At 35.5% G+C, this 12,481-nt stretch overlaps 2 protein-coding genes across 4 annotated transcripts in view; both read left to right on the top strand.

Annotated features, from left to right (window-relative positions):
• The window catches only part of Pten (phosphatase and tensin-like protein), a 44,635-nt gene extending 34,418 nt beyond the window's left edge, over positions 1 to 10,217 (top strand). The window contains exons 5-11 of one of the 3 annotated variants that reach the window (XM_090112028.1): positions 315 to 493; positions 867 to 1,015; positions 1,674 to 1,735; positions 2,094 to 2,191; positions 2,697 to 2,832; positions 5,469 to 5,529; positions 8,226 to 10,217. In XM_090112028.1, the coding sequence (XP_089968154.1) occupies positions 315 to 493; positions 867 to 1,015; positions 1,674 to 1,735; positions 2,094 to 2,191; positions 2,697 to 2,832; positions 5,469 to 5,529; positions 8,226 to 8,229 (689 nt within the window). In that variant the 3' untranslated portion in view covers positions 8,230 to 10,217. Of the gene's footprint in view, positions 1 to 314; positions 494 to 866; positions 1,016 to 1,673; positions 1,736 to 2,093; positions 2,192 to 2,696; positions 2,833 to 5,468; positions 5,534 to 8,225 lie in introns of those variants that run through there. The other 2 variants (XM_090112030.1, XM_090112029.1) reach the window with 2 other exon arrangements.
• LOC149900987 (uncharacterized) lies at positions 3,508 to 4,537 on the top strand. Its single transcript, XM_090112031.1, has one exon. The coding sequence runs from the start codon at positions 3,609 to 3,611 to the stop codon at positions 3,996 to 3,998; it is 390 nt and encodes a 129-aa protein (XP_089968157.1). The 5' UTR covers positions 3,508 to 3,608; the 3' UTR covers positions 3,999 to 4,537.
• Positions 10,218 to 12,481: the final 2,264 nt, after the last annotated feature.

The raw sequence follows: 12,481 nt of genomic DNA, 5'->3' as shown, positions 1-12,481 counted from the left end.
GTTTGATACTAAGTGCTTAGTGATTGACACCAACATCAAAAATATTTAGTAAATAGCACAACTAAATAAGATGTAGTAATTTATAATATCAAATCTTTTTTATTTTTTACTTTTCCATTTTTGAAGTCGGTTTTTTTTAACGTAGTTATTTTTATTCTATATATTTTATGTTTATCAGCTGGTAATAATAATACAAATATGTATACTATATGTTGTTTTCATAGGTGTATCAATAAACTTTTGGCTACTTTTCCCTTTTAAAGGGGGATTATTGTTTACGTATTAGCTTGTAACACAACATATTGTGTGGGCAGGCGTAACGATCCCATCGCAGCGGCGCTACGTGGAGTACTTCGCGGCGCTCGTGCGGTCCGGGCTGCGGTACAGCGCGAGCAAGGTGCACATCCGCGAGGTGCTCATGTCGCCGCCGCCCGCGCTCACCGCGCACTGCACGCTCGAGATCACCGTCGCGCAGGCCGAGCCGAGCTTCAAGGTGACGCACGTACACACATACATACATACATACATACATACGTATAGGTGGTCGTTGCTGGTCACGTTTAAGTCGTTTTTGACGTGACAACGTCTTATAATTCGATAGAGCCGGATGCACGCACGAAAAAACATGACTCATGCGGCGTTACCTCTCTCTGAGGCGTTCCATGTAAGGCTTGAACTGCAAGCGAGAGTGCGGAACGAGCGACAAAGAAGCACAATCGGACGTTGTCACGTTCAACTATCGTCAGTAAACCGACTTTACAGATAACCAATTTTTTTAAAGAATAAAAAGAAATCGTTCAAGGGCGGGCTTCGAATTTGAATTTTTACCTCAATATTGTTTAAATAACTGTATGTATGTGTCGCAGACGATGCTGGGCGCGCACGAGGCGCGGCGCGGCGGGCGCGCGGTGCGCGTGTCGCCGCAGTCGTGCACGCCGCTGTGCGGGGACGTGCGGCTCGACGTGTACGCCAAGCAGAAGATGATGATGCGCAAGGAGCGCCTGTTCCACCTGTGGTATGTGACGCACACACACACACACACACACACAGATGTGTGGGTGGGGTATACGTACACGCAAAGTGACAAGCTAGTAACCCGTGTACACACATAAGTAAATAAATATTTCGCGACAATTTTCACACACGGCACGATCTGATCCCATACTATGCTTACACTTGTGTTATGGAAACCAGATAGCTGATACCAGACACAGAGCAAACATCTATGTTCATCACACAAATATTTGCCCCGGGTGGGAATCGAACCCACGACCAGTGGCTCAGAAGGCAGGGTCACTACCAACCAAGCCATCTGGCCAGTTAAAAAATGCCTGCATACGTACACAAATACACACGTGGATACATGCGTGCGATACACATGCAAGCAAATAGATACATGCGTGAACTAGCACGCACATTACGTACGCCCATATGCGTACATGTAAGCTTTTATTAATTAATTAATATACTTTGAAATTTTAGATTCATAAATTTAAACTCACATCTTCAAACATATTTTTTTTTCAAATGTAAATGACCGCATAACTTATTGAACTATTAAAGATCTTAACAATGTCTGGATAAATTTTATTATTCTACCACAAATTAAATTATATGTAACTAACTAATTTCTTTAATTATTTTCATTCAAGGACACAAATGATAAATTTCAGGTTTAACACATTCTTCGTCACTGCCTGTGTGGGGTCGCAGCCAGTGCCGTCACCGCACGACAGTAAGTTTAAATATATTTATTTTAGTTAACTAGCGGTCCGCCCCGGCTTCGCCCGTGGTACATGTTTACGTTTTCTCTTCGTGAGAACCATCCTCGTATTTCAAAGAAGATTATAAAAAAAGAATTATCGAAATCGCTCCACCTGTTCACGCGTGATGCTATGAGCAAGGGAAATAGGATTTCATTTTTATATATAGAGATAACAACATATATTTATAAAAAATGTGAATAAAATCTTGTCTGTCTTTTCTATAAATTAAGTATTAACACAGTTAACCTTATCAATATTAATTAATTTAAACATAACCTAATCTGTCTGAATGTATGGTTGACTAAAGATTGTATTTTAAACTTGCAGGTCCAAATCTAGAAACGTTTAAGTTGACGTTAAACAAATGGGAGCTGGATGACGCGCACAAGGATAAGCAGCATAAATTGTACAGTGCAGATTTTAAGGTATTATTAAGTAATGGTATTTTTTATGAAAAATAATGATAATTCCAAAGTTTTAAACTACAAATAATATTTCATAGGCTTGAAGAGCTTTCTTTGTGGTTTAATTTCAGCATGTTTATAGCTTATCGACTATTTATTGAGTGTGATTTTTAAGTTATCTGATTAGTCTACTTACTATGAAATTGTCCCTAGTGTAGAGTCTATAAGTATTAAATGGAAAAGTTTCATTTTAAGCTATTGGAATGATGTTCTGTTTGATAATTTACGTCAAGTTATAAAATAAAAAAATGTATGTGTGTACTAGAGTACACACGTAAGAAGTGAAACTTCTTTATGACCTTAAAAATGTCACGAGTATGGCGTAACGCAAAAATGTCACGCGTACGGCGTAACGCAAAAATGTTACACTAAATTTTTGTCCAACCCCGATAAAGAAGTTTCACTTCAACAATACTTTGATTTTTATATGTGTAGTGTTTGTAAAAAGTGCTCAATCGCATTGCAGGTGGAGATAATAATCCAGAAGCAGCCGGAGAGCTCCAAGTTCAGCGGGCACTGCTCGCGGCCCTCCTCGCCGCCCTCCTCCACCGCGTCCTCGTGCTCCGAGCCCGACACCGAGCCCGACGCGCACTGGGACTCGGGTGAGCGCGCCTGCCCCTGCCCCCCCTGCCCCGCCTGCCCCTGCCCCTGCCCGTGCCCCTGCCCGCGCCCGGGGCAGCACACGCACGTGCACGCGCTCTCGTGCAGCGACGCGCCGCACGCGCCGTGCGCCACCTGCGGCGTCACGTCACACGCCCACTGCGACCACGTGACGTCACCGGGCAACCACGTGGCGTGCGCCAACCGCGTGACGTCACCGGACAAGTGCGTGACGTCACAAGCGCCCGCGCGCCGCACGCACAAGCGGACCTTCTGTAAGACGTGCAGCGCTCAAGTGATCGATTTGTATTGTAACACGTGCAATGTACAAGTTACTGATGTGAATCTGTACACGGAGCCGTGTAAGCCCAATTGTGTGCAATGTACACAGGAACTCGACGAAGCCTGCTTTCAGCCGGAAGGTAACGGCGTGTACTGCGACGCGTGCAAGGTCAACGATCGGTTTCATTCAATTTGTCAGTGCGATTCGCGAGATAGCTGCAAGTGTAAGGATAGTTTTCACAACAACTCTGATAGTTCGTTAAAGCAACCTGTACCCTATAAGTGTTGCAAAGCTGTCGGCCAACAGAGCGTGAGCGACAGTAAGTCGTTCAAATCTGACGTCAGTACCGCGTCTGAATTCTGTAAATCGGACACCACGAATAGCTGCGACGATTTCAAATTGAAGCCAATTAATAACGTAGAAAACGACAGTTTCAAAAGCACCGAGTTTAAATGTAGTTGTAAAAGTGAATTGAACCCGAATTTCCCATACGAAATGGAGTGCGATTGTAAAACGGTGTCTTTCAAGTCGACCGCGAGTAATGTCAGTACTAAATCGTGCGACTCCTGTTTGAACGGCTCGTGCAATTGTATCGGTTACAAATTCGATAGAAACAGACCAAATTTCTCCGCGATGGACTACTCGTATACATACAACGAACACATATACAAAGAAACGGTGAAAAATGAATATTTCGAGGGTAGATTGCTGGACGATGAAAAGTTTACGGAGGGTAGTTTGCCGAAAGTTGGCTCGGATCAGTCTATGTCGGATGAAAAGCGATCGAAACCTAGATTATCGTTAGGAGACATGCGAGCATCGTGGAGAGAGTTTAGCGGTAAATTTGGTGAGAGTAGGAAAAAGAAAAATAAACACGACTGTTGATAATTTTTGCCCCGTTTTTATATTATGTATTATGCGGGTATCTGTACATTCATCCACGAAGCGCTGGTTATGATTTTTCGTATCAAAAATAAATGTGTGTCGTGTGACGTGCATGATTCGATGACCTTATGTTTTGACGTAAAACCAAGCCTGCTAGATTGGTTTTCAATAGAAAATTACAGATTCACATGATAAATAATATATAATATTAATTTTAAATCAATATTATTTGTGTACATTAGTGTAAAGTTTCGCTCTTAAAGAGGGAGTTAGTTTTAGTTTCGTTACACCCATTTATCGGTTATCGTTGCTTATATTATGTTGTAAATATATTCAAGTTATGTGTTAGATACGATCATGTGTATTAATTTTTATTTGAAATTGACTCAACTTTTCTGAGGATTCGTTAAATTGTACTTGCTTAAGAATTGCATCTATTCGCAATTTGTTAAGGACCGATTTTTCAATGCTTGGATAAAACTTATCCATCCAATAAAGTATTACACGATAATATTAAAATGTCACGTAAACTGTCAAATACGGGCAAACTTATTCGTTGAATAACGTATTAACCTGCCATGTATTCTAATTACCTGTATTTGACAGTTTACAGGTGACATTTTAATATTATCGTGTAATACTTTATTGGACGGATAAGTTTTAACCAAGGATTGAAAAATCGGCCCTAAATAATATAAAGGAAATTAATACATATGATATGATTTAGATTTATTGTTATTCGTTTAGCGTAGGTATTCTAGATTACTGAGTATCACAAAGCTTCACATTTAAATATTTTATAAGCTATGTGGTACAAGGCGTTACGGAATGTACTATAAGATAGTTGGAACTGAGCGTATATTAATGAAGTATGATAGAATAAACGATCTCTACGTATAACGAATTATTTGGCTTATAGCCATGGATTTCCCAAAATTAGAAGAAACAGTAATCAGAAATGTGTCTTTACTATGCCAAAATGCGAGAATTCATAATCAATGGACTCCGATTATTTGTAATATTAAAAACTATCTGAAAGTTAATTTCTCACTTAACGTAAAAATATCTAAAAGAAAGTGGATTGGTGGTTCTCACAACCAAATTTGATTTATCGCACCATTTTTAGAGGTGTGCTCACACAGCATTTTACAGAGAGTGTGGTCACAGGCTGACTAATGTAACATTTCTTATTAATAAACTAAGAAAGGAAATAAGGAAGACTCCCAGTCTTACCTAAAACCGTATAATCATCTATCTGTGACGACACTCGCTGTAAATTCGCAACACGCCGGGTCCGAAATAACGCGTTCTATTATGACTTGTGTCTAATAATTTGTGTGTGTTTTAAAGTGTAATAGAAGAAAAAAAAACGCGTTCTATTACGATTTTTTGTCTCTAATAATTAATTTGTGTTTTTAAGTGTAATAGAAGAAAAAAAACATAATATAACTTAGATAATACCGTTTGTAGGCGCGGGGTGCGAGCGCGTGGGCCGCTACCGGCCGCTGTCGCCGCTCTGCGACACAAACACGTAAATATCGCACTGGCATGCGAGCGCGCTTTGCGGTGTTCCTTTTTTGATTTCGTTATTTTTTTTCCGTGCCATTCTTTTTTTTCGTTTTCGTTTTTTTTTTTTCGTTTTTCATTGCCAGCCAGGTTTTGTGAACAATGTGTTGTGTAAAGAGTTTTTATATAGCTGATTATCGACTTTTCTAACACTACATATTTCGTTCTTGTAAGTGTTGTTTTTATGTAAAAAGGTAGCCTTTCGTTTAAATTATAATCTACAAATTTACAAGTTCTATTTAACATTGTCTTTATGATAAATCAATTATTTTTAAAGTAAATATCTTAACAATCTGCCATATTTATAAAGAACGACATTGTTTACATAATCAGGCTGGCGAAAAAATGATTTAAACTTCATCATTCGAAGAGTAGATTTGTGTCCAATTAATTATTTTAAATAAAAACTCAAATTATGCTTAAAATTACTCAAAACTACAATGCTGCTCTTCTTGTACAGTTGTAATGGTGCTACCACATAGAGCTATTTGAAGTTAAATATTGATTGTGAATACAAAACAATGTATTCTCACATTTTCTCAGAACTATATTTTGTTCCCTTTTTAGAATTAACTGAAGTGAACATAGTCTTACAATTTTGATACTTTAACGATTGAATTTTGATATATAATACTGTGTCAACACAATATGAATTTTAAAAGCTCAGTTTTGGAATTCTACACATGTAAGATTACAATAGTTATAACAAAAACTCTCAGAAGAGCCCTGTGTTCTACTATGGAATACAAAAGGCTGATGATAATAATATCTTGCTAAAATTACTACATATTATGATACTGTGTGGAAGCACCATTAGTCATTTATTTCAATCCTGCACTGCATCGAGCTGAACTTTATACAAATGCGATATTTTTAAAGTCGGTTTCGTGTTGGCATGGCCGTCACCTTTTCGTTTGCATCCGTTCATTTATTTTTTTTATTTTTTAGCTTCTAGACCTATAAAAATTCATAAAAGCAAGAAATAATTACATGTTAATAATATTACCCTTTTTGTTTCGCACTTCTTTATTATTTAAAACTTGTATTTAATACGCAGATAGCCACTAACTACGTTAATACCGCATACAAAAATTGTAAATAATATATTTTTGTCCCAAAATTAACGATGTTGGTGGTGGTTCCGTTTTGTTTAAAATACCAACAGTCTTACTAAGGCATTTTTTATTCTAAAATATACATTTTTTTCAACATATATACATTTTTCAAATATGAATGATATTATAGAAATTTAGTGGTGTCTTTTTAGTCGAATCACACCTAAAAGAAGTTGAATGACTTATTACGCTGCGATTGGCTGTTAAATTATAACTTTTCTTATTCTTTAATACTTTTTTCGTAATTTAATTTAACGATTTATCATATCCTCGGTGTTTCTTACGAACGGCCTTAGTAAAATTGTATCATTCTAACGAAACCCATGTTCAAGCTTTTTGCACTGTTTTTTTCGTTCATTTTACCTATTCCGATCATTTTTATGTGTTATTTCTATTTTATTTTCCAATCTAGGGCACATAATTTATTTGTATTTTTTTTTGTTAAGCACAATTAAAATTTTATTTCAACTTAATAGAAAATATAATTATTTAAAATTGATATTGTATAAACATTAGACTGGAATCGATATGTTTCATTGGTTTAAATTGACAATTGTGTATAGGAATAACACATTATATCATATTATAGCTTGATGTATTGTCTCATTCATATTACATGTTGTCCTTTCCACTGTGTTTTTTGTGCATATTTTTTTCTCTTTCTAGCATTTGAATAGTGGCTAATTTATCCGAAATTAAAGTTATATTCGATTTGACTCGCTATGTAATTTGTAAAAAAATAATGAATATTAATTGATTTGATTGATTTTGATATTTTGCACGTTAAAATGTGTAATTAACAGCAGCTTTTTATGAAGCGACACTGTTTTTTATAATTTCTTTATACACCTAATCACTTGCACTTATTTTCCCCTACTACTATAAAATTTAATCTTTTTTATGCATGCTTTGACCGTTTGCTTGGTGAACACTCAAATTTTACTTAATTTGATATTACTGTCTTATATTTGATTTTCTTAACATAAAGTAGTGTTTGAGTGTTCACAAGCAAGATCCAATTTAATTGTGTTATCTGTTGTCCTTGTTCATGTTCTTAAAGGTATATAGAATGGATTTGTACAATATTTATTAGAATGTAGAAATTCCTTCCCAAACAAAGTTTTTCGAAAGATATATATTTTTGTCTCTCTCGCACATTTGTATTATCAGAGTCCATTCTCTATATCTATGTCCTTGTGGAATGTGTCATGTGTTTGTCCTTTAACAACAATCAACGCCAACAATGCCAAATCAAAGATAAAAATTAACATACAAGAAGATTATTAAATGAGCTATTGGCATTGATGTCGTATTTCTGTGTTCATCCATCCTAAACACTCATCGCGCTGTAAATCGCTTCGCACTAGAGTCGAACGCATCACACATGCCACAGACTATATATCACTTTTTGGCGCCACCAAAGAGTCGTGATAAGTTTGAATTTTCATTCGTCTATTCTATATATAATAAAAAAAAATGAAAATTCAAACGCTATAATCTGTGGCGTCTGTTATGTCCGGTCGCTTACATGGGTTTCTCATTTCAGGTGAATCTACGTACTTGTGAGGGTGGCACCTTGGCTCAGTTAACCCCTCCTTTACTAAACGACAATGAACTCTAACACGGTGCGGTAAAGACCATTTTTCTAGTGACGTTGAAAAACATTTAGTGTTCTATGTGTGTCTATGTGTAGATATGTGGTATTTGCCATTATGCGGGTTGTGCCATGCCCCGAACTGATGTGATAAAGCTGAGTAATTTTAAGCACTGTGTCAGCATGATAATGTAACGCGAATGATTAGTTTCGGATCAATTGTTAAATAATTGCTGCCACCGTTCTCTCTTTCACGAATGTGTGTTATATTCAGGTGCGCATACGGGCTATATTCCCTTGCCATTTTTGTCAAAGTTCTTTTTGTATAAAAACACAACATTCCGTCATTGAAATATCAGGGGGCGGTTATTTAATAAGTGATCTGGTGGAAACTAATCGGGTCGCATGTCAAACGTGACCACGTGATCGTATATGTGACCGAGTGATCGTGTGTTTGACCGCGAAATCGTGACACATCATTGCGTGATAACTAACAAAGTAATAAAGACTAGGACAAGAAATCTTGTGAAATTTTGTTAAATGTCACCTATTGATTTTTCTTCGGTAAAATTATCAGTTATTGTTCAGTATGGAAACCATTTGATTATTAATTAAAATTCGATAAAAAAATTACCGCTTATTAATTTTATTTGAATGTGACCATAATATGATCACGTAGTCATACACACGTTCACACGGTCACACGTGTGACCACGCGGTCAAGCGCGGCCAGTGTCACAATAAATGCGTATTCTTTCCTTATGACTGATAAGTACAGAGTGGTTTTCTAATTTTGTATTTCTCTTCAGTTCCCTGGGAGTCTTGTTTGAGTTAATGTTTACTTGCATTTCGAGCAAATCGACACATTTTTCTAAATAAATGAAGCGAATGATATTATGGTCTAACGCCATTAAATTTATAAATACAGCAGTTCCAATAATTCCATGATATGAAAGCTACTTGATTGTGAATGATCCAAACTTTTTTCCAAAAAGCTACTTTTTCTGAAAGATACGATTTCAAACGATATCTATCTCTTTCTATTATTCATAGATACGATAGACTAGAGAGAGAAGAATAGCTTGCATTTGGTGTCGAGTCGATGCTGATAAGATATCTTTCTCGCTCTAGCGAAAGGTATCTTTGAATAACAGAAAGAGATGGCAGTAAAGTGCAATGTGTGCAAAGACATTAAAAAAAATATTTGCAATAATATCAGAGGTAGATTAAAATTATCAAATTGGGACTGCAGTTTTATTCCAGTACATTATTAAATCAATTAAATAATAATAATAATTATTGTAATTACTTAAATAAAAAATGACGGTATGAGAAAATTTAAATCGCATGTTTGAGTACAAAAACTTTTTAAATAAATTATAATAATTAGCGAAAGTAATTAGTTCTGTTTTTAATTTTTATATATTTCGATCGAAATTCTTTATTTCCTCATTAACTTAGATTTTTAGATAAATCTTTTATATTTTATTAATAATTTTATTGAAATATTATGCCGTGAAGGTAAGGCAGATTTCCCCACCATACGGATCCCTCGTGTGCTATGAATACTGAATTATAATTTATTAATAATCTAATAATATTTCTCGATTAATAACTGTTATCCATATGTTTCATTATCACAATAAAAATATATTTAAAATTTCTTAAATTAACTATAAATGCAAAAAACATTATTTGTGCTAAGTACTACAATTAATTCTTTAATCTTTCCAAATATCTTAAAAAAGTATTTAGTTTTATTAAATTATAGGTAATTGGTATTCAGTATGAATAGTGCACAATGAGGGGTCCCATTGACTTAGTCTCGTAAAGGACAGTAGATTTTTCGTTTAGGTACAAAGATCTCAGTAACTGCCATCGAATTTAGGCAATCGGTGTCCATTGTGGAATTTGAACTGAACATAATAAATATTTTTTTATATATATACGATAAAAAAAAGTCTAAAGTCGAGGTATATCAAATTTCACAAATTAACATTTGTTGTTTTATTGTTAACTAGCTGCTCCGCGCGGTTTCACCCCCGTGGCTCCAATCCTGTTGGTCGTAGCGTGATGATATATGTATATCCTATAGCCTTCCTCGATAAATGAGCTATCTAACACCGAAATAATTTTTCAAATCGGACCAGTACTTCCCGAGATTAGCGCGTTCAAACAAACAAATTCTTCAGCATTATAATATTAGTATAGATTCAAATTCCACACTGGACACATTTATTGATTAACAAAAGGAACTTTAGGTGGCTTAGTTTCTATATTTCTACAAATCAATGTTCTTATACTTATCACCCTTTAAAATTGTAATAAAATTATCGCATTAGATACTAACGTGTCTCACTTAAATATCAATTGTTGGTTTAATTTATAAAACTCTATGAAACGAGCTTGCAAGGCGTTTATTTAAGATTCTACGTCAACGCATTATAATACTTTAAGAAAATCTAACTATTTATAAACTACAGTAAAAGTTCCTTATTCGCGCTTCCTTCATTCGCGGTTTCACTATTCGCGGATGGAAAAAATGCTACCTAAATCCTGTATTCGCGGCCTAAAATTCTTTATTCGCGGATCGAATCGGTACATCGGTACATACATATATGTATTTACCTAAATAAAAACCATTCGTTATCTTTAGTAATCGCTTGAACTACAACTACGAATTTATAATGTCGACTAAAAAAAATGAAAAAGTGTCAAGCCATTGCCTAAACCTGAAGATAATACCTAATTAAATGGTAATTAATAAATATGTTTGGTCGAAAACTTAAATTAAACTGGCTTCTTTATGTATTTGCTTTTTTATTTCGTCACCTAAGAACGTATTCCCTATAACCCCATACAAATTACCATTCCTTATTCACGGTTTCTCTATTCGCGGCACATTTACGGAACCTATTACCCGCGAATAAGGAACTTTTACTGTATTCATTTATCGAACGTATGTCGCGAATAATGGACAATGTACCAAATATACCAAGTCCACATTTTTAAAGGAGGATTAGGTTTTCTTCAAAGTATTAATGTTACATAAATGCTCTATTTAGATAAAGATTTGTGAAAACTGTGAAAGGAATGTTTAAAATTTTCACTCAGAGAAAATACAGATATTCAATTCTATAGCTTTTAATTTCCAATTCGTCTGAATATGTTTAAATAAACTTGTTGCAAGCTCTCAATGCTTACATCAATGTTCCAAATGAACGTAATGCCTTTTTATTGTTGACCCGACTATTCAAGTATTTGCTTTTGGAAACAATGCTAGGAACTCGGTGGCGATTGTTCATTTCCTGGCTTCTTTTCTATCTGTGCCATAGACTACTCCGTCTATGGCTTTCTCTTTTTTATCTGTGGATGCCATATCGTTCGCGCGGTTTTTAAAAAATCACGAGAATCGTATGCGACGTCCGTACCTCTCTCGTTGGAGCTATTCTAAGTTTTACTATTTATATTAACACGTTGACATACATACCAAATGGTATTTTATTTTGTATATGGTGTAATTCTTTTATAATTTTATACTTGTGTGCCGTGTGGAATATGTTTGATGGAGATTTATTCAGAGGCTACGTCGTACCTCGGCTTAAGTTAAACCTTTGTTCCTAGCATATAGATATTATGATTTCTACAAGTTCGAGAGCCAAAATTGAATGTTTCGTTACAGCTAGGGATGTAAAGATTGAACTGATCTTGCATGTTATTTGTTTTGCAAATCTATTCGTTATTTGAAGCCTTAATTTTCCTAATTCGTGAAGTTTCGTATGAATAAATTATCATTTGAAAATGAATAAAAAAATTTTATAAGTTTTGCTATTTCGGCCTCGTAAAACGAAGTGAAACGGGTGATCTTTGTGGAAATGTAAATGCGTGTAAAATAATTTCGTATGAATACAAAATTATATAAAATCTTGCCTACTCGTTTTCGGTATCCGTAGTGGCACTTATTGTATTATGAAAAAAAAAAAATATCCTTAGAGACGCATCATTCACTCGTCGTCCGCTTCACTCGAAGGCGTGAATACATCTGTCGCACGTGATAGTGCGGGTGCGACAGAGACAGCGATCGCACAACTGCAAGTGGAGTTGGAAAATGGCAGGCCCATGCGTGTAGCCGTTCTTGTTTCTATGACGTTTAGGATTGCGTGAGATGGATCTATCCGGGTTTGATAACGTGTATGCCTTAAAAGTAA

The sequence above is a fragment of the Colias eurytheme genome, chromosome 17, assembly GCF_061535395.1.
Source record: "Colias eurytheme isolate Ceu_HAF_F1 chromosome 17, ilColEury1 Martin Lab GWU primary, whole genome shotgun sequence".
NCBI lineage: Eukaryota > Metazoa > Arthropoda > Insecta > Lepidoptera > Pieridae > Colias > Colias eurytheme.
The sequence above is the reverse complement of the archived record's forward strand: the minus strand, read 5'-3'. Positions and strand labels throughout refer to the sequence as shown.

Coding starts and splice junctions, on each gene's coding strand:
- LOC149900987 (XM_090112031.1), top strand. CDS start 3,609: ATGGAGTGCGATTGTAAAACGGTGTCTTTCAAGTCGACCGCGAGTAAT.